Below are 26,725 nucleotides of genomic sequence, written 5' to 3' on the forward strand. Positions count from 1 at the left end.
ATTGGTAAAGACAGACAACACCACAGTTGTGGTACATAAGCAAGCAGGGGGTAACCCACTCGTACCCTCTCTGCAGACTAGCCATGACTCTGTGGAACATGGCCTTGAGATACCAAGTTCACCCACTAGCTCAATTCCTGCCAGGCAAGCTAAATTCACTGGCAGACCTAAGTAGAAATCTCATGGACCCACGCGAATGGAAACTGGAACCAAAAATATTCAACCTCTTGAGGAACAAATGGACTCCAGAGGTAGACCTGTTTGCCTTCCCTCAGAACTACCAGTTGGACAAATTCTGCACAAGGACTTCCCACAGTCAAGCCTGGAAAGTGGATGCCCTGTCCTTTACCTGGGAAAGCTTCTCAGTTTATGCCTTTCCCCCTCTGCCTGTCCTCTCAAAGGTTCTGCTAAAGACAGGACAAGCCAAGGATGATATTGATTGCACCAGAATGGCCACGCCAGCACTGGTACCCCCTCTTGTGCAGTATGATGCTACTGGACCCATGGCACCTGCCTCGGACCCCTTCCCTGCTGTCCCAGCAGGCAGGCCAAATTCTGCACCTTCATCTTTTGAACCTTCCAGCCTGGCTAATTCCTTGAGCGCTCCAATAGCATCCCTCAGTAAGCAGGTGGTATATGTCATTCTGGAGGCAAAGAGGCCTAGTACTAGAAAATCCTATGCTGAAAAGTGGAAAAGATACTGTTCCTGGAGCCAGACTCTGGGGATGGGCACAACTTTGCCCAGCTTTCCTCATATTCTTCAGTACTTAACAGAAGTGCTCCACAAGGGCCTATCCTTCTCGTCAATTAAAATTCATGCCTCTGCCATTTCAGCACATTATAATACTGAGCCACCCCTCTTTTCTCACCCCCTGCTAAAGCAGTTCCTTAGTGGGGCCAAAATCTTAAGACCCCCCCCCCCCAGGAGAATCCCCTACTCCAGCCTGGGACCTTAACTTTGTATTGGAAAAGCTCACTCTCCCTCCGTTTGAGCCAGCTGCAGAGTTGAAATTCCTTTCTTGAAAAACAGCCTGTCTTCTAGCCATCACTTCAGCTAGAAGTGTGTCCAAATTACAGGCCCTTATGGTGGTGGGACCCTTCATTATCTTCCATGCAGACAGGGTTTCTCTCATTCTCTCAGGACCAACCCATCCTTTATGCCCAAGGTGGTGTCTAGTGTGGCCCTAAATCAGTCCATTAATTTGCCTACCATTTTCCCTAATCCACAAAACAAAGGAGAATGAATACTGCACTCTGGACATGCACAGACAACTTAGATTTTATTTGGACAGGACTAAGCCTCTCAAATTCTGAACAGCTGCTAGTTGGCTTTGCTGCAGGGGCAGAGGGTAAGGCCATTTCAAAGCAAACCATTTCTAAATGGATAGCCCATTGCATTCATTTCTGCTATAAGCACCATGGAAAACCTACACCACAGGGGATGAGATCACATTTCCCCCAGGGCTGCATCTTACCTCTACAGCCTTTCTCAGAGGAGTCCCTACCAGGGACATCCTAGAAGCTGCTACCTGGAACTCTGTACATACCGTCAAGCATTACCACATGCCTACTTTTTCTAAATCCAGAGCTGGTTTTGCCACTGCAGTCTTGCAGGGCTTAATAGCTGGTCCTAATGCTCTCTTAACTTCCTCCTCCCTTCCTTAGCTTTGGGAATCAACCCAAATGTGATGACTGCAACAGTGAAACACGAGGAACATAGTGCAGTTGTGAACACTTACCATAAATGTAGATGTTCCGAGTGTATTCACTGTTGCAGTCCTGGTTACCCTCCCTCCAGCCCCCTGACTTCTCTTGGCTCTACCTTTCCTTCTTGTTTGGTGTATTTAAGCTTTCTGTATTTGTTTTTTGATGGAGGTCTACCATAACATACAATTGCTTCCCATTGTGGGGGCACCTGACATCTGGGGCAAGAAAAACTGACGTAATGGCATTTGCTGCATGTTTTATACCCCTGAAGACCTGACGTCATGGAAGAAGACAGCATCCAACGCAGGAATCCAAGACTCTGGTATTCAGGCCTGCTGAGGGCTACTCGCAGGCAGATGACCCAAATGTGATGACTGCAACAGTGAATACACTCTAACATCTACATTTATGGTAAGTGTACAGAACTGTACTTTCTCCCTTCTTTTGGAAATGACCAGGGTCAATTACCATAAGCTTCCTCACAGAATGGATCTACTCATACAAGATCAGGGGTGTTTGACACACCCCCATCTCCAGTCAATTTCAGCCGAGTGCCTGGAATCTAGGTTCTTAATTCCCTTTAGGGACCTGTTTACTGAAACATATAGCAGGTAGTAATGAAGGCAAGAAATCCTGCTACAAGAAAATTGTACATTAGCAAATGAAAAAGATTTTCTAATTTGGTGCCAGAAACATAACCAGCACCTGTACAGGGTTAGTTGTTCTCTGGTTTTGCAGTATTTGTGAGTTACTATCCTATGGCCTTTCTTACTCCTCCACCAAGGTTCATTTATCAGCTATTTCAGTAGGTCTGTCCATGGATCCTCCTCTTTCAATGCATTCTCATGTCAGAATGTTTTTGGAGGGGGGTTTGCATAAGACACTTTTCAAGAAAACCAGTAGCCCCTCCTTGGGATCTTAATTTTGTTTTGAGAAGCTAATACTTGCTCCATTTGAACCAGTTAATCTGACTTGAGGTTTTTAACATGGAGAACTGTTTTACTGATTGTTCTAATCTCTGCAAGGAGAGTATCCAAGTTGCAAGTTGTTACAGTGAGTCAGCCCTATCTCATGTTCTATGGAGAGACTGTGTCTTTGAAAACTAATCCTTTTATGCCTAAAGTGGTGTCAGAGTTTACTTTAAGCCAGACTGTCCATCTCCTTGTTCTCTTTCCTGAATCTAAAAAATGAGAGAGAACACAATGCACATTGTATGTCCACAGACAACTCTGGTACTATCTTGATTAGAACTACATCTTTCAGATCTTCATATTAGCTGTTTATTTCTTGTGAATGTGAGAAGAAAGGGTGTGTCACAGCAGCCTATTTCTTATTTTGTTATATTCATCCCAACAAAACCGTATTCCAGGCAGGGTCAAAGCCCTCTACCTGGTCCTTGGCTTCATCTTTGCCTTTTTGGAAAGGGTTGGATTCCAGAAGCAGTAACTTAGTCCTCTATACATTTGCAAGGCATTACAAACTTGATTCCTTCTCTAGGTTTAGATCAGGCTTTGCTAGGGCCATGCTTTAGTTAGGGACTCCTAGATTTTTCCCCTTCTATCTCCCAAATGTAGTAATTTAGTGTAATCTACCCATCTAACAAGGGCCATTGATGAGCATAGTATGATCACTGCTGCAGTAGCCTCTCCATCCACCCCCCTTGTTTTTTGGTGTGCTGTTTATGCTAGGGTGTGAATACTTGTGATGTGGTTGGTGGTGATTCCTAGCATTGTTTCATGGCTCGGTCTCCCTCTGGCATGAAAGCTCCAAAGGACTTGGTCCCCAAACCTGTCTTTTTAGTCAGCTTAGCTTAAGCTGACCGATGGTTCGGGCATGTGGAAGGTGCCCTGGTACTTTGGAGGCTGGCTAGCTGTTGTTTCTAAAGATATAATCCACATCGCTCTCTACTACACCAGTGATTATTTGAACATCTGCTGTTACAGTAAGTTTAGTTATACAACTGTACTTTACTGTTAAAAAGGTTCATCATGGTTTAGAAAGAAAGCTAATTTCATGGTGATTTACATTTAGTATTTTTCTATCTTCCTGATTTATGTACACCATTAGATGAAAATAATCATCTCTCGCCAAAAAATCCCTCAATTTTAGTGTTCTGTAACTTTACTTGTAGCAGAAATTGTGATATTTTGTTTCTATAAATAGCAACTTGGGTGCTTTTTTTTTTTAAATAGTACACCCTAATAATTCATCCCTTATTTTCATCATATTTATCTGCTTGTACAAAGTACTGCTACCATCATGTTTGTACTTTTAGGTTCTTTAATAAAATTTCACCCAGCTCCTCAAGTGTGGTTCTGCAGCAAGCTGTAATATGGTCACAGCCTTTTTTGATATGTTGATTTTATATATGCAGCAGGATGTTTAGGACTTGCTTTACTGGCTCTAGTCTTTTTAGACTTCAGAAGTGTGTTCAACTTTGTGGGCCCCATATATATTATAATACAACTGCTGTAGACTTCTTGGCAAATATCAACTGTTTTAATTGTTCCATCCAGCCGACTGTTCCTTATAGCAGACCTACATCTACTACTGCCCTTAAAACTGGAGTTCCTGAGGAGTAGTTTTTAGTCCTATGCTTTGTTTTTCTTCATCAGTACTCTCCTTGCTTATCTCCATAAACTTAATATATTACTTTATGCAGATGGCGTTCTTGTTATGGCCTCTAGAAGACCGTACAGACCTGGAATACAGCACCCAAGATGACTTCAAGTTCTGTATTTGGTTCACTAAGTACAGCCACTACCCCAGAAGGGTATCAGTAGTCAACACCAGACAAAGGCCATCCCCCATTTTGCTCCTTCCCATCTTGTGTATGGGAGTAGTATATTCCAATACCTAAACTGGAATGTTTTTTTTCATTTCATCCTTGCGGTTCTCTGGCTGTCACTTTCACCACTGTTCTAAGAGCAGCAAACATTCCCTTCATGAATGAGTGATCTGCATTTATTTTTGCATCTTTAGGTTGTAAATTGTGCATTTTAGATATTTTTCCCTCTTTATCCCCTGCTTGTCTGCCAGCTATCAGCCTTCCTGTGGTCATTCAACACATCTATTCCCTAGTGGGGTGAGAGTGAATCACAGGAGACCATCACCCATACAGCTATCATGTTTTGTTCTGTTTTTTGGCTCTAACCTTTCCCTTTACAGCTTATGGATGCTTGCAGAATGAAGTCCCTGGTGTCTGGGTGTCTGTGTACATTCCTAAACATGTCCCGTAAAGGCTGATGTTTGGCTCTGGCCAGGCAGCGATGAGTGCACATCCCTGGTCCGCATGTTATATGCACCTCTCTCTCTTTCTCAAGTAGATGCCAGCATTGCAGCAAGCTGGACTGCTTTCCTTTTTTCCAGATAGGAGTGCTGACACTGGCAACTCACTGCCATACATTAGCAGTGCCATTATAAACTGGTAGAATCTTGGTTATTTGCTGTAAAATGTTTCATAATATGTCTGTCTCTCTCTATTCCAGGTCATCTGGGTTACAGTCAGGGCTTCATTTCTTTTTCATGGAACTAGCAGCTGTCAGTCCTAGAATTTTGCCAACCTCGTCCACAAGTTATAACTTGTACTAGCACTACCTTTTAAATAACTCTAACAAAAGCTGAGTGCCATTTAGCCGTACCACTGCTGAAGAGAAAAAGCCTTTCATAAACTTTTCCCAGCCATTTGGAACACACTAGATGCCAGTAAACCTTCCTTCCCTTTCTCAGTTTCAGACAGTGTTATTAAATCACCTCTGAATCCATTCAGTGTAGGTGTTCTGAGTACTAGCTAACCAGCACTTGTCTCATCAGTCAGTAATTTTATACCAACTCCCATCTATTTACATCTCTGTAGTATCAGCTACACTTCACTGTAATAATGATCCAAGTTTATAGCACTGTACATGACCTAAAACTGTTATAAACTTGGTTGCTTGCTGTATATTATGAATTTTTGTTTTGTATATTCTTCCCAGTCTCACACACTGCTCGTTGAACTTCAGCCTTCTGCTGAATCAACCCATTCTTTCCCCATAGGGTGAGAGCCAGTTGCTGAGACCATTGTTCATGCAGTCATCAAGACTGATTTTTCTGCAAGTCTTTAACTCCATCCCCTTTGACGGATGTAATGGGCGCCTTTCTCACCACAAGGGTTTTTATTGTGCCTCCCTGCATGTGAATGCATTCCGCACATGCTGATGAGGGCTGCTATCACCAACTTGATAGTCCAAGTCAGTGTGTCCAGTTAATGGCTGTTTAACCTGCAAGACGCTGCTTGCATGTGGCAAAGCAGCCATCGAACTTGCTAGTCCCCACTCACTCCTACCTTTTCCTGCATGGCTGTTTCATTGCTTGATCCTTTAATCAAATTCTCTTCTGGATCTTAGGGCTTTATTCCACTATAGCACAGATCCTGGATTATATTCTGATGTTTATGGTAACCTTTCTTAACTTGCCATCAGAATAAAATAATGTGCATTTCTGCTGTCATAGCTTATTCCTGGGTTTATTTTCATCATTAGTAATCCTAACCAGTTTTGAATAATGTATGCTAAATTTGAAGTAATTTTATATATGTTATTCTGAAGGTGATTAAGATGTAATAAAACTTTTGATGAGTATTGGTTTCTAGAAGCTGCTTTGAATCACTGCATGACCATTTACCTTTATCATATGCCCTATATTTTTTCCTTTACTTTTGGACAGTTGTTTGGTTTGTTTGTCAATTTGGTATTCTTAGGTCAAGCTTTCACTATAATGCTGGTGTACATCTGGAGCAGAAGGAATCCTTATGTCCGAATGAATTTTTTTGGGCTTCTCAACTTCCAGGCTCCCTTCCTGCCCTGGGTGCTTATGGGTTTCTCTCTGCTATTGGGCAATTCCATTATAGTGGATCTTCTTGGTAAGTGCCTAATGCATTTTTTTAAATGTTTCATTGGTTTATTTTGTTTTGTTTTACCCATCATTAATTCATATTTGGCAAGCAAGTAGCTTTTGAAGAGCTGTTTACTTTAAAACAATAAAAAAATGCTCTCAATACAATGCGTGGCCCATTTGAACATTTGTTTTTGTTTTGTAAGGCAACAGTATATGGGGAAAGTAGACAGAAATAATTGGTCTGATGTCGATCTTCATTCATTCTTGACTGAGTTTTGGTTCTGTCCTCAAAACCAACTCGAGCGTTGTAACAAGCTCGTTGCCAACCAGAAACTCTCAAGCTAAGGCTACCCATAGTGCATCTCTTCCCTTCCCCTCAGACCTCATTTGCCACGTAGAGTTTTAGTACACATCAGCCATGCTGTCAAGCCAAGTGCTTATTTTCCTCTTTATAGCTTTCTATATCCTATAAAACTTTATCATTAACTTTTTCTATTGTTTAATTGATAATTTTTGTGTGGAGTGCTGTTTTACCCTGTTATTACCTTTTAGTATTTTTTTCTTTTACCATTGTTGGAGTAGGCCCCTCCCCCCACTTTTACCTTTGGTAAGTCTCAAATACCATCGTTGGTATTCTTTCCCTTTCTTTACCCTTTATGGGTATTTCTCTGTTATGTTATGTTTTAAAAAAAAAAAAAAATTTCTGGCCCTTTTCCACTTGTCTTACTATTGTCTGTGTGTCTGCCTGTCTGTGTGCATACGGTGATTTGGTTAGCCTTATTTTATTATGGTAGAGAAACAGAAAGGCACCACTGACTTTAAGCAATGTCAGGGCTGTAGCAGAAAGATGCCCAACTTGGATCTTTCATGCGTATATTGTTTAGGGGTGCCACACTTGGAAGTCAACCACCTTCTGAACTCTGTAAGGGTTTTAGTGACTGGATCCTTGCAGATCGCTGAAACTAATTTTAATCCCCAAGGGGCTATTAAAGTGCCCTTTCTCAGAGGCTTTGTCTGTGGTCGAGACGTCTAAGTCTCCTAAGAAAGAAGTGAAGAAAAGGAGCCACTCTGTTCAAGCATCTCCTCAAGCTCATGACCCTAAATCATCCAAAGGGCAGGTTTCTGCTTCGGAATAGAAGTCTAAACAACCAAGATTGACTTAAACGACTGTTTCAGCACCGAAACCTACGACTCCTTCCACTGTGCCGACAGCGACTCTACTGGAGCCAACAAAACTTACCACAGTGCCAACACCTTCATCGGTACCTCTGACCCTCTCGCCACCAACAATAGTTTTGCCCACACCAGTTACTTCCCCTGCATCACAAACCATTGGTCAGCTGACCACGGTGCCAAAGGTTGAATTCCTCCCCAGGACTAGGTACTCCCCATCTATTTACCCCCTGTTATGGTCAACAGCCCTTTCACAGAACATCCAGAATCTCCCCGGCGAGGTCTATTCATTCCACCAGGAGCCTTTCAGAATTTGATGTAGTCAGGTTAGTGGATCTGCTTTTGTAGGCCAGAGGTCTTCCAGCCCCTTCTAGAACCTCCCTCGCATCCAGAGCCGAGGTCTACTCTCTATGGACTCCATCCTGTCCTCCTCCATCCTCTCCACAGGTCTTGGGGCCCTTTAACTTCGACACTGCTCCCAGTACCAACTGCTTCAGTGCCGATGGATCTCACTTCTGCTCCAGAACCATATCTGTGGTCTTCTGCTCATTTGGAGCCTACCCATCATCAGGACCATGACTTGGCTGCAGGCTTCTTGACCCCTAGTTTGGTGTCTTTTTTTTTTTCTACGGCGCTGTCAACTGTTCTGGGTGCTTTGAGAGTCCCAAGTCCTTTCAAGGTTCCTGCTTTAGAGTTGGGCTTGTCAGAGTGGGGTGTGACCCCAGTTCCAAGGTGGTGGTTCCCTGTTCTGGGCTCCCATCCTTCTTCAGATTGGCCTGCCTATCAGATTATGGAAAGAGCTCTTACCTCAGCAGGCTCGCAGTTGGCGCCAACTCCATCAGTGTCCCATCTATTTACCCTGTGGCTCGCAGCTGTTACAACCTCCCAACATCGGGGCAGCGGGCATGTGAGCAGCAAGACATCCTGCAGCAGAGTACCCTCTCTTCAGATTCTTTTCCAGACCTTCCCCCTAAGGATTCACCCCATAAGAGGTCATGCAAGAAGAAGCACTTAGATTCTCCAGAAGAATGTCACTGAGGATACAGACTACAGGGAAGGGTCTCCGTGGTCACCCTCTGAAGATGTCTCCTTTGCAGACATCCTGGAAATCTTGAAACAGAGGGGTGATTGGAAGTCCACCTGGGATTGGAAGTCCAAGGAATCTGTTTTCTTGCAGGCTTTTCATGCCTGACCTTCTACTTCTTGGGTGACCCCACTTGCTGATGATTTGGTCAAGGTTATTGTGCAGTATGTTTGGAAGGCCCCTGATGCACTTGGAGACAATTCCTTGGAGACCAGACAAAATTTCGTCCACCAGAGGACCAGCCCCAGCGGTAGATGCTATGGTGGTGGCGGCTGCCACAAAGAAGCTCTGAGGATAGTCCAACTGTCCATCCTCCAAACTGGGAGTCTCGAACGATGGACAGATTTGGGAAGTGGTCTACGCTTCAACGACCTTTGCCATATGGTCATTGAACTTCTTGGTACATTTTTACCTGTCTTCAGAAGGACCTGATCAATGCGCTCTCGGGCACCTTGGCAGGGGCAGTGTCTGATGAGGTACGTGATAAAGTTGCCTCCCAGCTTGCAACCCTAGAATAGATATCAAACTTGTCCATACGGCTTATTGCGCACACAGCCAAAGGAACTGCCAGGGCAGTGGGTACAGGCATTGCTATCCGGCACCACACCTGGCTGCGCTTGTGTGATTTCATGGACCCTTTCATGTCTTACTTAGTCAATGCTACCTTGCTTTTTGGCCCAAAAGTTAGGGAGACTAGCCAGGTGTGAGAAGGACAAAGACCCTTTATGCTGCAGGCGTATGTTTTTCTGCTCCTCAATGACCTTACTCCAGGAATCTGATGAGTGTAAAGATGTGGTTCAAGAAGTCCCAGGGACCTTTTCGTGACACACTTGGGAGAGTTTTCCCCTGGGGGGGGGGGCAGAGAGGGAACTCAACAGGAAGATGCCCCTCTTGTGGCAGAGGGGGCCTGCGTAACCAGGGTTCTTTCTCTGGACAAACCCCATCAGTGCTCCTGAGTGGTGGCCTAATTCTCTTCATCTAGGGGCAGTCGGGGGAAGATTCTCTCTACACCATTTAGCCTGGCACTCAGTAACATCAGATTCCTGGGTGCAGAGAATTACCAGAGGTTAACCTATCCCCTTCGATCTTTATCCAAGACCACAAAGGCGAATCCCCGATGTTCCACACAGTCAGAGGAATTACAGCAGGACGAGAAATTCAAAAACTGCTTCAAAAAAGTCATCCAAACAGTCCCACCAGACCAAATAGGATCAGTTTTTTTATTCAAGATTCTTTTTGGTGCCGAAAAATAAGAGGATTGGAGGCCAATTCTAGACCTGTGTGTCTTGAACAAGTTTGTTCAACAACAAAATTCTAGATAGTCATGGGTGTATAGTCTGTCCTTGCGTTTCTGGAAAGACTATTGGATGTGCTCTGCAGATCTTCAAGACGCATATTACCACATCAGGATGGACAAGTATCCAGAAGGTACCTCCGCTTCCATCTGGGAGCCGGGCACTGCCCTTTTCACCACAGCCCCCAGGGTGTTCACCAAATGCATGGCAGTGGTAGCTGCTTACCTAAGACTACAAGGATTCTGGTCTTTCCATATCTCAACGACTGGTTTCTCACCTCCCCCCACCACGCATCTACTGCTTCATGCCTTGGACTCCATCCTACACCTTGCAGAGTACTTAAGCATTTCAATAAACAGGGAAAAGTTAAAGCTGTCACCCACACAAGAGATGGAATATTGGAACAACATTCAACATGAAATCCTGTATGGCTGCTCCACCTCATCACAGGCTGCAGAGTTTAAGATCAGAGCTTCAAGTGATATTCTCTCAAGACAAAGTCCCGGCATGCTTAGTCTTGCAGCTGCTAGGGTCAGTGGCTGCCACTATCACTCTAGTTCCCTTGGCAAGGTGCCATATTGAGGCTCCTGGCCTCACGGTGGTCTGTGTTAACACACCTGATGTCTTACCTATTCTGCATAACCAACCGATGCAAGTAGGACCTAAATGTAGGACCCAGATGACTGCAAACTGAGAGCCATTATTGAATCCCCAAATGATGTGGATACTCTACAAAAGGGCCTTACAGAAACAGATGCTTGGTGCCAGAGCCATGGGCTCAAGCTCAATGCCAAGAAATGTGTTATCCCCTTTGGGGAAAAAACATGTATCCATGAATTACCATATAGGTGGCAGTACACTAAACACAAAGTGTGATAAGAGACTTAGGGACATGGGTGGACAGTGGTCTCACCTTCGATAACCACATCGCCACAACAGTCAGGAAATCCTTCTATGTGACACACCTCATCACGAAGGGCTTTTCATCCAGAAAAAAGGAGGTCATTGTCCCACTGTACTCATCCCTCATTAGACCCATTATAGAATACAACGCCTCATTTGGTATGTACCTCTCAAGACATCTGCAACAACTGGAAAGGCCTCAAATACCTCACTAAAAGAATCACAGGCCTAAAGCAGATGCCCTACGCTGACCGCCTTAAAAAACTCCAGCTATACTCTGTCACATATCGTCTACTCAGAGGCGATCTCTGCTTAACATACAAGGCCATGTCAAACCCAGAGCTGTTGGACATGCTACACTTAAAGAAATCCCAATCCCTCAGAGCTACACGCTCCAGGGATCTAAACCTTGTCATCACAATAAACAAAACATGCTGGAGGGATAGGTTCCTGACCCAGAGACTCCCCAGACTCGAATAGATTGCCCATACATGTCAAGCAGAGTGCCTCTTTGGACCTCTTCAAGAGGAACCTTGACGATTGGATGGGAGAAGGGAAATTCACCCCAGGGATCACTTCAGTCGCCCTGCTAGACAGGGGTCCAGGAAAGTAAATAATGTGGGAAGAAATAGCCAGGGAATTGTTATGGCTAGGCTTGTAGAGGCCCTAGGGCTGATAACCTAGTACCAACCTATGAAATTGGTGAAGTCAGAAGAGGAACTATGGAGTCGCCCTTTCACCCCCACTCATCCCAAGGCCGTAGTGACCACGGATGCACCCCTGATGGGGTGGGGTGGCATTTTCAGGGAAAGACTGTCCAAGGCACTTGGTTCCCCTCAGAGGCCAATTTGCATGTCAGTGTCCTATTGTCCTTCACTTCAGGGACAGTTGCTATACAATCAGACAACATTTCGGTGGTCTGGTACATCAACAAATGGGGCAGAACCAGATCATACCTGTTATGTTGAGAAGCTCTAAGAGTGTGGCAATGGGCGATGGCATCCAACTGATTTGTGATGGCAATGCATATTCTGGGGGAATTCCAACATGATTGCAGAAAAACTGAACAGATGTATCCTCCTGCCTCACGAGTGGTGTTTCAATCCCAGTGTAGCGACAAAGATTTTTTATCAGTGGGGTTAGCCTTGCTCTGACATATTTGCATCTCCCATAAACCATAAATGCAGCAGCTACTCTACCCTGCCCCCCCCCCCCCCCCAGGAGGAGACCCTGAGAGATGCTCTTCTATACGATTGGCCCCTGGGACTGCTTTACACCTTTCCTCCATATCCCCCAGGCTTTGAAGAAAACCCAATGGTTAAGAAGCAGTGATCCTCCTTGCACCTTATTGCTCCTGCCAAGTCTGGTTCTTTTTTCTCTGGCCTCACCTAGTAAACCATCCGTGGACTCTGGACCCAATCCCAGGCCTGTTGTCTCATCCACAGGGGCTGGTTCATCCCAGCCTACACAGTCTCAAGCTGACTGCTTGGTACCTCCACTTCCAGTAATTGCCAGGCAAAACAATCTGTCTTCCTCAGTACAGAAAATACTTCCGGCTTCCCAACGACATTCCACCAGAAGACTTTATCTTAGTAAATGGAATAGATTTGTGCTTTGGTTTCTTGCAGAAAAAGTGGACCCTTTCAGCGTCTGTTTAATAAGGTATGAATATTTATCAACTATATTCGAATCAGAAGCCTCAGCTTCTACTATTAAGAGTTCATTTAGCTGCAATTTCAGATTTTCATAATTGTTATGATTTTTCCATATTGTCTCATCGCCTTTGCACAACCTTCCTGAAAGGTGTTACGCATTTGAAACAACCCTTTAAAGAACCCATTAAACTTTGGAATTTAACATTAGTTTTGCAAAGTTTAACCAGTCGCCCCTTTTGAGCCAGCAGCCACCTGCGATATCAAATTCTTTTCTTGGAAGACCCTTTTCCTGGTAGCCATCACGTCAACCAGGAGAATGTCAGAATTACAGGCTTTGTGCGTCAAACATCCATGTATTTTTCACAGAGAGAGTATCACTTAGGACTAACCCTTCTTTCTTTCCCAAGGTTATATCTGACTCTCATATTAATCAGTCTATAGACTTGCCAGTCTTCTTCCCAAGCTTCTCAAACAAAGGAGAATATTGTTTACACTTGTGGATGTACACAGACAATTGCGTTTTTACTTGAATAGAACAAAATCAGTTAGAAAATCCGCCCAATTGTTTTTGCCCTTTTTCAGGCACTCTACTGGGCAAACCAGTTTCCAAAGTTACTTTATCCAAATGGTTGAGAGATTGCATCACCTTTGTTTACAACTAAAATAAACTAAACCTAAACCTGTCAACAAAGGTCAAGGCTCATTCTACCAGATCTGTTTCCACTTCAGTAGCCTTTCATCCTAAAGCCTCTATGGATGACATTTGTGCAGCGGCAACTTGAGCAACTCTGCATACCTTTAACACTTATTACAAACTGGATGTGGTCTCCAGGGGAAAGAGCATCTTTTGGCTCTATAGTGCTCAGGAGTATCCTTTCATAGGGCCTCCCCGGGACATAAGGTAGCCAGGGACTCTGTCCCAACAGTCATGAAGATTGACAATATCAGATAAAGAAGTTATGTTCTTACCATAATGTTCCATCTGTGTTGATCTTCATTCATTCTTGAAATCCCACCCTCCAAACCCCTCCAAAGACTCCTGGAGGTTCGGATAGAGTCCTCATTTTGTAATAGAGCAGTTGCTCAGACAAAGCTTCTACATTTTATTTCTACGTGCAAAACTCAATCTGAGGGGAAGGGAAGAGAGGCACTATGGGTACCCTTAGCTCGAGAGTTTCTGGCTGGTGCGAGCTTGTTACAACGGCAGAGTCTGTTCTGAGGATGGAACTGAAACCCAGCAGTCAGGAATGAATGAAGATCGATAAAACAGATGGAATGTTATGGTAAGAACATAACTTTTTTTTTCCCATAATTTCAGATGGTCTTTATTTTACAGGGGTGTTTTTTTATCCATTTAAGAGACTGATCAAATGCATCAAGATCCTGAATAGATTGCTTGGAAGTGCAAAGAGAATACATAGTAGCCTCTTTTCACTTTAATTACATTTTAAAGTGTTGTGAATATCATAATCACTTAAACTATACAAAAGTTTTACTAGCTAATTACTAATGGTGTCTCATGAGTTTGTAGTATAATTTAACCAATTCTCTTGGTGTGAACTGTGGGCTGCAAGATGGTCCCTGGATGTTCTAAAAATTGAAATGCAAATCTCATTGTTCTGCACATTATGTGCGTCAATGCTTTTCTCCCCTCCACACTTACATAATGCATGCATGCATGCATACATACATACATACATACATACACTTCCTTCTCCCCTACACACATAACATACACACACACTTTGTGAAACAAAGCCACTGAAACTGCTTGTATAGTGCATATAGACACACAGACGCACGCAATTTTTTTTCTAGCATCATATTTAATCGTATTGTTTGGTGATCATAATGCCAACCATTAGCCTTTCATTGTTGGTCATAATGTTGATCTTGATGTAGTCTGCTGAAGTTACAAGGATGTAGTTCTGTCTTGCATACCTTGCAGATAAATACCAGTACCATTCTCTGTCTCTTACCCTTCATACTCAATTATTCTGAATAATTTCTAGTTCTATTAATAGATTTGCTGTATTATCTCATTGTGGTTATTTTTAGTAAATTTCTTGCATGCGGAGATAGTGACACAAAATATGGATTCTGCCAAGGCCATCAGAGTATTGCTTCTAGTCCACACATGGTCACCTTGCCCTTTCTCTACCCTTGCCTTTCATCCTTTTTTGGATGCCAGCTGACATTGAAGCCACTTTCTCTTTGAAGTGATATTTTGTTTCCCCTGAAATGTCCACTTCTATCTGAAAACTGCTTTACCTGCTTTCATTTCTATCTCTTCCAGTAGTTCCCAAGCAGTACAGTGCATTTAAATTATACTGTTATATTGTGCCTTTATCCCCCCCCCCCCTTAGAGTGCATGTGCCTAGAATTTTGTATTTATTCCCAAACCCTTCTTTTCATTTCAAAGTGTTGGTAATTCTGCATTGCACACTTTCTGTTGGCATGATTTGTTTTTCTTTGTATAGCTGGTAGACCTTAACACGTTAATTACTCCAGATATATTGGTGCCCTGCCAGATGAAGAGGTGACTGCAGCATTCTTGGAGTTTGGTGCCCTTCACAGTATTTGCCACCACCCTTCTCACGCTGTATAGCATGATTTCAGTTGTGGGCTGATTTGATTTTTAACCCCATCCATTATTGCTTTCCTTCTGTCTCCTACTTGGTGGTCATTCATTGGTAATTCACCAAGTGCCTTCCCCCTCACCACTTAATACTAATCCCTGTACTTTTTAACATTAAATCTCTTGTACCACTTGTTTAGCCACTATACAGTTTCCTTTACATTAGATTGGATACTGTACATATATGACCACTGCACCTATTAGTGTCATCCGAAGATAAATTTCTTATTTTTCATTTTCAGCATGACCTTTAAAACAAATGCACTAAGGTGGATTGTTGTCTTTCTGAATCCTGCAGTACTTCATTGCTTACCAATTTTTCTGCTGTCTTTCACCTGCTTTCCAGCTGCCACCATTTGCTTTTTATTAGATTCTTCTGGCACCACCACTATTCGAGCCATACTGCCACATTTTCCACCCAGTCTGTTATGAGGTATTATGTCAGAGGCCTTGCTGTAGATGTTAGTGTTTCACTGTTGCAGTCATCACACTTGCGTTATCTGCCTGCAGGTAGCCCTCAGTCTGCCCGAATACCAGAGACTTGGTATTTCTGCGTCGGTTGCTGTCACTTCAGTTCTAACGTCAGGTCATCGGGGGGGATATAAAAACAGGCAGCCAATGCCATTACATCAGCCTTTCTTGCCAAGGAGCCTAATGCAGAAGCAGTTCGCAAGTGCCGTTTTTCCGCTACCTGAATTTTCGTTTACAAATTGAATAATCCTGAAGTCTTCTAAAGCTAAGTACACCATTGGGGATCCTTTTTTCTTGCTCTAACCGATGTCAGAAAATGTTAACAATTGTCTTGCCTGTGGAAAGCAAATACCACAGAGAAATTTTCATTCTTACTGCGTCACCTGTTTAGGCCCAGACCACGACGTAGCTCGCTGTCAAGTTTTGTGCTTTGTTCAACGCCCGAACCATCCGTTGTCTGTCTCTTTGTTGCTAAATTCTTTCATTCTTGATCTCTGTATTTCGAAATGGCTTCGGTAAGCCATCCAGCTACTGATATTCCGAAAAAATGTAAGGAAAAAGAGAGACCGCATAGGTCCAAAGCTGCTGAGGACTCTTCCGCTAAGCTAGTCCCCAGTTCGCTGATATTCAGTGAGTCAGTTTCACAGTTCCTGATGCCTGCTTTTGTGGATTCGCAGGCCTCTACAGAGACCCATTCGGAGTCCAGTATACCACGAGACTCTTCGAATATGGAACTTGTGGATATCTCTACCTTGGATGGGTCCGGAGCCGCTGTGCAAGCACAGGCTTCTTAGGCAGTTCTTCGCTCTACCGATGTTGGACTCGGACTACTTTTTTTTTTTATCTAAAACTACCATGTTTCTTAGGCTTAGAGTACGCTCTACACCAAGAAAACAAACTACCAAAGCGCATGCACATCCTCCCATACCTCAGACAAATGCTTAGAATGGCTGAAGACCTTATTATGCTAATTAGGGGAAGCCAGCCTTCCCCTGCTAAGAGGAAAAAAGACCAGTCCCATGTAGCTTCAACAGACCAGGAGTCCAATGACTGAGGTATCTGATTATGAAGACATGACCTTATCTGCTTATGAGGATTCAGATGCAGAGAAATCCATTTCCCCTGCCTCCCATCCAGAGATTTTTTTTTTGGTGAAACCCTACATACCTTAAGAGAGCATTTCCACTGGGAATGCCAAGACTATCCCCAGTCCAAAAAGACTCAGAATTCCTAGATTTGCCCCAGCACAGGCCTTTAGCTATACCCCCTGTCCTGGAGGTCGTTGATTGTTTTCATGGAATCCAGTCTTACTCCTGATACTTTACCTCCTGCCCCTAGGAAACCAGACAGGTACTACAGAGTACCTGACACTCACACATTTCCTTTCAAGAATCCTACTGCTGACCCAGAGATAATTTTCCAGGGGCCTAAAGGTATCAAAGCAACTGCAGCCAAGAATTCCACCCCTTCGGACAGGGATTCCAGAGCTTTGGACAGATGGGGTAAGGAGGTATGTACATCTGCTACTCTTGCTGTTAGGGACATTAAATTGTCAGTTTCACATGCTGAAGTACCAGCAACATATCATGGAACTTATTAAACAAAAAATTACAATCTTTACAGACTGCACACAAAATAAGGAATTGCAGGAGCTTATGCACTCTGCAAGCCATGCTTGGCTCAAGGAGCAGACCTTGCCAGACCATGTCAAATTGAAGTTACTAGACACTCCTTTGAACAAGGACAGTTTTGTTTGGTACCAAAGCAGAAGAGGTTCTTAAAAAGATGGAAGAAAAAGCTAAGTCTATACAGACTGTTAAAGAATTCTTACAAGCACAACCCCCTAGATTCAGTAGGCATTGCCCTTCCAAACACTAGTTCTTTCCAGCCCCCTCACGGCCATCTCAAACAAGACCCAGGGGAAATGGACCACCCAGATTACAGTCTCAGGGTGTGCAGAGATCTAAGCAATAGAGTGCCCGCACCCCCAAAGTAGGGAGTGGTAAGCCACCTCCCTATGGAAAAAACTCACAATGACTTCCCCACTCCACTCCCCATCTCTGCCCAATTGCTTGTGCCCCTAGGAGGAAAACTTGCCCTTCATGCAAAGAACTGGATGGCCTTCTCACAAGACAGATGGGTCCTCAACATTGTATCCCAGGGATACAAATTTTACTTCCATTCACTGCCAACCACAAGAGGGGTTCCCAGATCTTCCTCCAAACCAGTGGGCAGAGGCTCAAAACCAAGTTCTATCCCTGCTTTATCCATCAGAGCTATTCATCCGTTTCCAGTGGAACAGTTGGGTCAAGGATTCTATTCCAAACTCTTCCTAGTACGCAGAAAAGAGGGCTCTTGGCTCAATTCTAAACACCTTCCTGGTGGTACCAAAGTTCAGAATGCTACCCTGCAACAGCTTCTACCCATGCTAGCCAAGGATGCCTGGTTATTCACCTTAGACTTAAAAAAAAAAAAAAAAAGTATATTTGCACATCCCTATAAGGGAGTCTTGCAGGAAGTATCTTCGTTTCAGGGCTGGATCAATGCACTATCAGGTCTCTGCACTTCCATTTTGCTTATCGACTGTGCCCCCAGAGTATTCACAAAATGCTTGGCTCCAGCCATTGCATATTACAGGCAGAAAAATATCCAAATTTACCCATACTTGGACGACTGCCTGATTCTGGCAGACAGTCAGGAATTGCTGTTGCAGCACCTGACATTTGTGAAAAAACTTTTCACTTCCCTGGGGTTACACCATCAACGAAAAGAAATCAAAACTGGTACCCAGTCAAAAGATTGCATTCCTGGGAGCAAGCTTGGACACAACATCCCAGATGGCATTCCTCACTTCAGAAAAACAAGTTTATCTGACTTCCTACTTCAAACAAATGGCCACAAGAACCCAGCTATCTGCAAGAAAAATTCTGCAGGTTCTAGGGTTCATGGCCTCATGTATACTGCTAATTCCATATGCAAGACTGCATATGAGGAAACTTCAATGGTACTTAAAGTCTTTGGTGCCAACATTCTCAGGACCTTTAAACAGTCATTCCTGTCATACCCTGTCTAAGGACAGAGTTTTTTTGGTGGGCAGATGCATGCAACCACAACAGGGGACTGCCCTTTACTGAACCCCACGCCTCCCAGACCCTGACCACAGATGCATCAGACTATGCCTGGGGGGCTTAGATGGGCGGCAGGTGCATTCAGGGCCACTGGAGCCCAAGTCAAATTCATCTGCACATCAACCAAAAAGGGATGCTAGTGGTGCAACATGCTCTAATAGCTTTCTAATCCCTACTTTCTCCAGGACTCCTACTAATAAAAACACACCACCACAGTTATGTGGTACATCAGCAAGCAGGGGGGATCCCATTCTAACCCTCTCTGCAGGCTAGCCATGGCCCTGTGGCACATGGCCTTGGACATGCAGGTCCATCTACAAGCTCAATTCCTGCCAGGCAAAACTCACTGGCAGACGACTTAAACAGAAATATCCTAGACCCACACGAGTGGCAATTATAGCCCAGAACCTTCAACTGTCTGATCCAGAAATGGGGAACCCCAGAGGTGGATCTCTTTGCCTCCCCCTGCAATCACCAGCTCAGCAGATTCTGCACCAGGACACCTCGCAGCAGGGCCTGGAAAGTGGATGCCCTATCCTTCCAGTGGGTGAATCTCTCAATCTATAACTTTCCCACTGTGCTGCTTCCCTCAAGTGTTGCTCAAGATAAGACGGGACAGACCAAGGACATTTCTGATTGCCCCGGACTGGCCACGCAAGCGCTGGTACCCACTCCTGCTCAGCCTGTCACTGGTGCCTCCCTGGCACCTACACCAAAACCCAACCCTGCTCTGTCAGCAGGGGGGAACAGATCTTGCATCCACAACTGCAAACCCTACATCTTGCAACCTGGCTTATTCCTTGAATTCTTCCCCAGTAGCTAGCCTAAGCAAGCAGGTGCTGGACATCATCATCCTTGAAGCCAGAAGACCCAGTACAAGGAAATCCTATGCTGATAAGTGGAAAAGGTACTGCTCCTGGGTTCAGTCGAAGGGGGAGGACGCAACTCTGCCCTCCCAACCTCTGATCCTGGATTACTTAGCAGATCTACTCCAAAGAGGCCTATCCTTCTCCATTAAGATCCATGCCTCTGCCATTTCGGCTCATTACAGCACTGAGCCATCACTTTTCTCCCACCCTTTTTATCAAACAATTCCTGAGAGGGGCTAACAACTTAAGGCCACCAAGGAGAGCACCCACCCCTGCTTGGGACCATAACTTTGTACTGGAAAAGCTCATGCTACCCCCTTTTGAGCCTGCAGCGTCAGCAGAGTTAAAATTCCTATTGGAAAACAGCCTTGCTTCTGACCATCACTTCAGCTAGAAGAGTGTCTGAGTTACAAGCACTTATTGCTGTGGAACCCTTCATTATTTTCCATGCTGACAGGGTTTCCTTCTGGACTTAACCCTTCCTTTATGGCTAAAGTGGTGTCCGGTGTGGCTCTAAACTAATCTATCCATTTGCCAACTTTCTTCCCTAGCCCTCAAAATAAAGGGGAAAGGATCCTGCACTCCTTGGATGTGCACAAACGGCTCAGATCCTACCTTGATAGGACTATGCCCTTCAGGAGATCTGACCAGTTACTAGTCAGCTTTGCACCAGAGGCAAAGGGTAAGGCCATTTTGAAACAATTTCCAAATGGATAGCACACTGCATCCATTTCTGCTACAAGCACCATGGGAAACCACCCGCTCAGGGGGTCAGAACACATTCCACTAGGGCAACTTCAACCTCTACAGAATTCCTCAGGGGAGTCCCTACCAGAGAAATCCTGGAAGCTGCTGCCTGGAGTTCTGTACACACCTTCACCAAACATTACCACCTGCCTATCTTTTCCAAATCCAGGGCGGATTTTCCAACTTCAGTCCTGCAGAGCATATTTGCCAGCCCCAATTCTTCTCGACTGTCTCCACCCCCCTTCAGCTTTGGGGAATCAACCCAAGTGTGATGACTGCAACAGTGAACACACGAACATCTACATTAATGGTAAGTGTACACAACTGTACTTTCTGAAACTTTATCCGTAGAGCTTCCCTTGTCTACGTTAAGGGTGACCTTGTACTAAAACTAAATTGGTGAATTGGCAAGATTTTTGCTGTATGGTGTGCTGCTGGTCATTGGTAGCAACATTCAGGACACCAGCCTACTATACGGAATCTTTTCAGAAAATTTCCATTAGGTGGAATTGTGACTAACAAACTTTTACTTGGCTTCTTGATCCCCCTTATGCAAGGGCGACAGCTATTACCATTCTCCATTTTGTAGGGAGGCATACAAGAAGTTTTACAGTTCTATCAGTGATTTACCAGGCATTGTCTACTTCATAGTATTTTGAGATTTACCAGGCATTGTCTACTTCATAGTATTTTAAGAGGTGTCTCATTCAAGCGTCATACCTCTTTTAAAGATTTTTTTTCTCATTTTTGTCTCTTCATTGCCATCTTCTGGATTTTCCCTATATTCCTCACATCATATGCAAGTCTGGGTGAAATGTATTTTTTCCTAATAATGCAGCATGTTTGAACTTGTACCTCATTTGTTCTGTTCCATTTTTATTAAGATAAGTCTGTCCCTGTTTTGTTTCTAAAGTATTTGGTTCTGCTGTCTTTTTATGACATCTTCACATTCCCTTATCTGTATTATCTCTGCTGCACTCTATCCAGGCCAGTTTGATTTGCTGTTCACTGTAACAGAGTTTTGTTACTCACCTTTTCATTAATGCAGCTTCACAGCTCTTCCAATGTCCTTGTTTTTGGTCGTGTTCCCGGATAGCATTTCCCAACAGACTGTAGTTTGCACTTTTGGATGTCCTAGATTTCTGTTCTGAGATGTCCCACCTTTACTCCGATGGTAGACCCACTTGGTGGCATGTTAACTGTTGGCTAGAGTTATTCCAAAGTTCAGTTGCTGTTATCCCATCTGCATTGTTTCCCATCTGCATTGTTTAGGATAAAGTGCAGTGTACTTAAAGGGCCTCATTCTTAAGTCCAGCTTCCAAAAGAGATTTTACTAGTTTCCCATTTACCCTTCCTTTCTTACCTTAGATGGGCATCCACCATTTCTGTGCTATATAATTAGTCACTCATGGTCTTGATTTCTTCTTCAGCCATCAGTTAATCCTGCCTTTGATTTTTTTTTTCCATTTACGTTATAGATACCTGTTGTAGATTTATGTCCATTTGAGACTTTTTTACCTTGATTTATGAAAGTACTAATCACAGAATTCTATCCCATTCTGGATAAAAGTTGTCATCCCACCTGTATTTCCCCTCCTGTCCATTCTGTGCACCATGAATGTGTTATTACTATGTCACTATTTCTGTGTAGCCTTATCTGTCTTTGTTATGCCTGCATTGCACTTGTGCCCTTCATTATATACTTTAGTTACCCTTCGTAGCTCTTGTGCATCCCCCTCATCCTCATCGGGGATGATACTGCTGTCAATGTCATTTTAAGGTAATTCTTGTTTATCATCTACAGTGAAAATGGTCTTGCCTCCCTTTAAACTGCATTGCACTCTACTCAGGAATAAAATTTGGTATTTTCTGCCAGTGTTCAGTTGCTGCACTGAAGCATTAGATCAGTGTTTTTTATAGATTTGGTGGTGAAGAACATCTTAAATTTTTATAATTTTCAAGGCATGAACCACTGTGGATAATTTAAAAAGGGATGCTGTCCACTTCATTTGGTTTAAGTGAAAAAATGTGTGCGTGATGCACTTTTAAAATGCATGCACACAGTACCTGCTAAGGGGAGGTGTGTCCTTCAGAACAGGAGGACTAATATCGCACATTTGGTCTTCTCAATAGGTGAAGCTTTTCCAAGCTGCTGAGCATATTCCACCTTTCAGTTTACCCCATGTGGTTGCCTATTCCACATAGATTTTCTGTTGCTGCACATCTGTCATGCTCAAAAATGTCCCCAGACTGTGTGTGTGTAGGCCTTTACCATCACTCATCTTTTAAAACATCTTGCTGTCCATTTTGTAGATATGTTGCTGTCTGAAATATTTCTGAGGCTGAAGTACATACCGAATGCTCATACTGTCTCTGTAGGTGGTACCCGTAATAAAGTGTACCTTTTGTAAGGAATTTGTCAAGGCCTTTTTAAAACCTTATCAAGTTGGCCAGTCCTTTTCCATTCATCAAGAATCTAGTGAACAGTCTGTCATTTTCTGCCAGTCCCAAACTCCAGTCTTCCTCCTTTACTGGACCTAGAGCGCCATTCTCTTCCTCCCATACTAAAGTTATGGGCAGACTTTTTTCCCCTCTTTCTGCTACTGCTTCTGAAGCTGGCCAGTCTCTCCTGTTCCTGAAGTTAGTGTCAGAACTAGTTTCTAAAATAACAATTAACGCAACTGATTGTTTAGCTCAGACATTTTTATTTCCAGCTGTAGTTGTGGTAGAATCTACAGAAAGGAGTGCTTCTCTTGCCATTTATCACTCCTGTAGACCCTGATGAAAGAAAAACCTCGGACTCACCACAAAATATTCTGAATAAAACTTTAATTGGTAAGCGCTTTCACGTATCGATGATACGCTTCCTCAGACCGTAATAATGAATTAAAAACAGCAAACATATAGTACTACATCTTAGTTACTTAATGTGATCAAGCAATTAATTAATTGTTCAATTAAGCTTAATCTAGGTATAAGCTTTTAAAGAGAAAGATCAATAGGCTTATATTCAAAGTAACTTAGAATATAACAAGAAATACTTTTTTAAAATATGTATTTAGAGCCAAGCAACAGCTCAGTATCAGCACTGAACTATATAACCTTAATATTAACTTAAAAACAAACTGTTATAACATCTACCTAACTAATATGCTTAGAAATAAAAGTAAATAATTAAATATTTGCATATATATATATATATATATATATATATATATATATATATATATATATATATATATATATATATATATATATATATAAATAGATACAATATATCACGTTGTGGTTAAAGAATAATACATACAACCTTCAGACTGACCAACGCTAGCTATCACTAATGATAAAGTTTTTAAAAGGATGTAATTAAACCTCCAAATCTGAATCTAGCAAAATACTGAAAGTATATAAAGACAAGTAAATAGACATTCTAGTTTGATGAAGAACACAGCTTCATAAAATAAAATAAAAGTGTGAATCCTGAACAAAAAAGCTGTTGAAATAAGCAAAAATAAGCAAATATAATAATACTCATACCCATGGTGAGTACCGAAATGTTGTAACTAGTAAAATATGATATAACTAATAAAATATAATGAAAATGAAAATTCTCCTGTAGACCCGCTATATCCAGATCTGCCTCCTTCCCTCCTATTCTTGCTTTTGTTTATGAGAGGCTTGCTGAGACTCTGGACAAGCTTGGTGTTTCATCCTCCATAACTTCTGTACCAAAGCACTGAGATTTCTTTTGGACTTTCTGCCCCATACTACCTTCCCATTAATTTGGCACTGCCACCAGTCTTGCATTTGTTTCAACTAGCGTCAGTCTCCAGGTTGGTGGACTTGTCCCCCGCAGTGTGGATTCCAGTATCAGGGCCCAGCTAAACACCATATGTTTTGACAGTGATGCCCTTAACACTGATGCAACATTTGTTGGCTTGGTGATGCTGATGGCCTTGGTGCCAGTGCTACTCACGGGGTTCTTGGTCCCAGTGTAGGTATAGGCTTTTTTAGCATTTTTGTTAAGCCTTTTTGACCCCAGAATGTTTGGGGCTGATAGTGTTTTACTTTCCCACACTCATTCCAACATCAATCAGGGCTACTGCTGTTCCATATGTTGCCCTCCAAGTAGTGCTGGCAGTGATGCCTGCAGTGCTGCTGCCACTGATATCAGAGTCTTCCAGTGCTTCTGTTCTCTAATAGAACAGAGGAATTGCAGAATTTCTTGTTTAGCCAAAATTAAGTCCTCTAAAAAGGGCTGTAAGACCCCAAATTTTAGGGAGTACTTTGAATTAATTTCTTGGTGGTGGAATGGCTTATTGACCCTGTACTCTTCCCCACAGAAGAGACTTCAGAAGGCCTACCCAGCAGTTCTTGAAGGAATAGTTCCTCCTTTGTTGCAGGTCTTGAATGCTAGCTAAATAAATTGGGAAAACCCCTGATGAAGTGGCTCCTTTGCCAAAAAGTGTGACTGCATCCTTCAACATCCCAAGGAATGGGCAGTTTTGGGGGGGGGTTCCCAAGACTTCAGCAGCACCTCTAAAAAGGCTCCAAACAGAGTCCCAATGTCTGTTTCTCAGACAGGGAGCCCTGTGATTACAGAAGTGTTTGTTTTCACCACATTAGGCATGCAAACACTGAATTGTGCTACTGTTGAAGTGCGAAAGCTAGGTGCCAAAAAGGCCAAGCTTTTTGTCTTAAGCCTCAGTAGTATCAAACATGAGCATCACTTGAGAGAGGATTGCCAGAACTGCCATTTCCAGCATATGGATATACTGGTTTATGTGGCTAATGTTTATGGGACTTCTCTGAGGGCACTAAGGCAGCTTTTTAGGGTTTCCATTTTCTGGTCAACGCATCTTCAGGAATGAGTTTTATAAAGGAGAGCATCTAAGAGCTGAAGAAGCAGGGCAAGCCCTCAAGCCTTTACATTGTACCTTTTTTCGAATGTAGAAATGCAGTCTTGTATGTTTCAGTGCAGCACCCAGTCCATACCTAAACAAGACATGGCAGGAAGAAGGCCCAACATTCGGAGCAACTTCCACCTGGATCAGAGACCCAGAGGCAAAGTTCCTCATTGCTTACCCAGGAGCCATGATCTGCCCACAGGTGAGCAGCAGCTGTCCCACTGTCTTGTGCGACTTTCTCAAGTGAACCAAAGCAGTAATATCAAGGAAACTTAATACCCTTTACAGCACATTTCGTTCCAGCTCTGCCACTGCCGGTGTCCTTCCTTTCAGCATTTTTCTGATTAGAGGGAGTTACCAAACCTGTTAGAGCCATGAAAGACATCCACCAGACCACAAAAGGATCCGATAATATTTCCTATACTTTTATGGTGTCCAAAAAGACCAAGACCACAAGCCAGTTGCAGATTGCATTATCTGTTGCACCTTCATTCCCAGGTAAACCTTCTGAAATGGATATGATGCACTTCTTCCCGCTCTCTAGCAGAATGAATCTGCATGTTCTTGCTTGGACTTTGAAGATGTTCATCATGTTTCACTGCTGTAGTCATTATACTTGGGTTATCCTGCAGTCAGGCGGTCCCGCAGTCGGCCAGAGTTCCAAAGTCTTGGTCCGGCGTCGGTTGCTGTCGCTTCTTCCCTGACGTCAGTGTGCCAGGGGGTATACAAGATGCAGCCGACGCCATTTTCTTCAGTCTTTCTTGCCGCATGGTGCCCGAAGCAAAAGCAGTTCGCAAGTGCCAGTCGGCCAACTCGTGAGATTTTGAATTCGAATTTCAGAACTGAAGTCTTCAATAAAGCTAAGTACCCCAGTTGGGGAAACTTTTTCTTGCCTCAGACAGATGTCAGTAAACGTTAATAATTGTATTTCTTGTGGGAAGCAAATACCTCATAAGGGTTTTCATTCTTACTGTATTCCATGCCTAGGCCCAGACCACGACGTCACTAGTTGTCGGTTTTGTGCTAGATTTAACAAGCTCACTATTAAACGTCTGTTTGACTTTGCTCGCCATTACTTTGGCTGAAGGTTCAATTATACCATGCCGTCGGAACAACTGATGACCGGAATACACAAAAAACGCAAAGACAAGGATAAGGACAGGCATCCGAGGTCCAAAACTGACTGAAGCCTCTTCTAATCCAGTCGCCGCTTCGCCGGTTCTCAGTGAGGCACTTTCGCAGCCCCTGACACCCGCTACCTCAGAGCCAC

General features: G+C 43.4%; 1 protein-coding gene across 1 annotated transcript in view; it reads left to right on the forward strand.

Annotated features, from left to right (window-relative positions):
* DERL2 (derlin 2) overlaps positions 1–26,725 on the forward strand; it is a 352,209-nt gene that overhangs the window by 213,361 nt on the left and 112,123 nt on the right. The window contains exons 7-8 of the mRNA XM_044054041.1: positions 3,550–3,582; positions 6,415–6,610. Of these exons, the coding sequence (XP_043909976.1) occupies positions 3,550–3,582; positions 6,415–6,610 (229 nt within the window). The remainder of the gene's footprint in view (positions 1–3,549; positions 3,583–6,414; positions 6,611–26,725) is intronic.

This window comes from Protopterus annectens, chromosome 13.part0, assembly GCF_019279795.1.
Source record: "Protopterus annectens isolate FY-2018-M chromosome 13.part0, PAN1.0, whole genome shotgun sequence".
Taxonomy (NCBI): Eukaryota; Metazoa; Chordata; order Ceratodontiformes; family Protopteridae; genus Protopterus; species Protopterus annectens.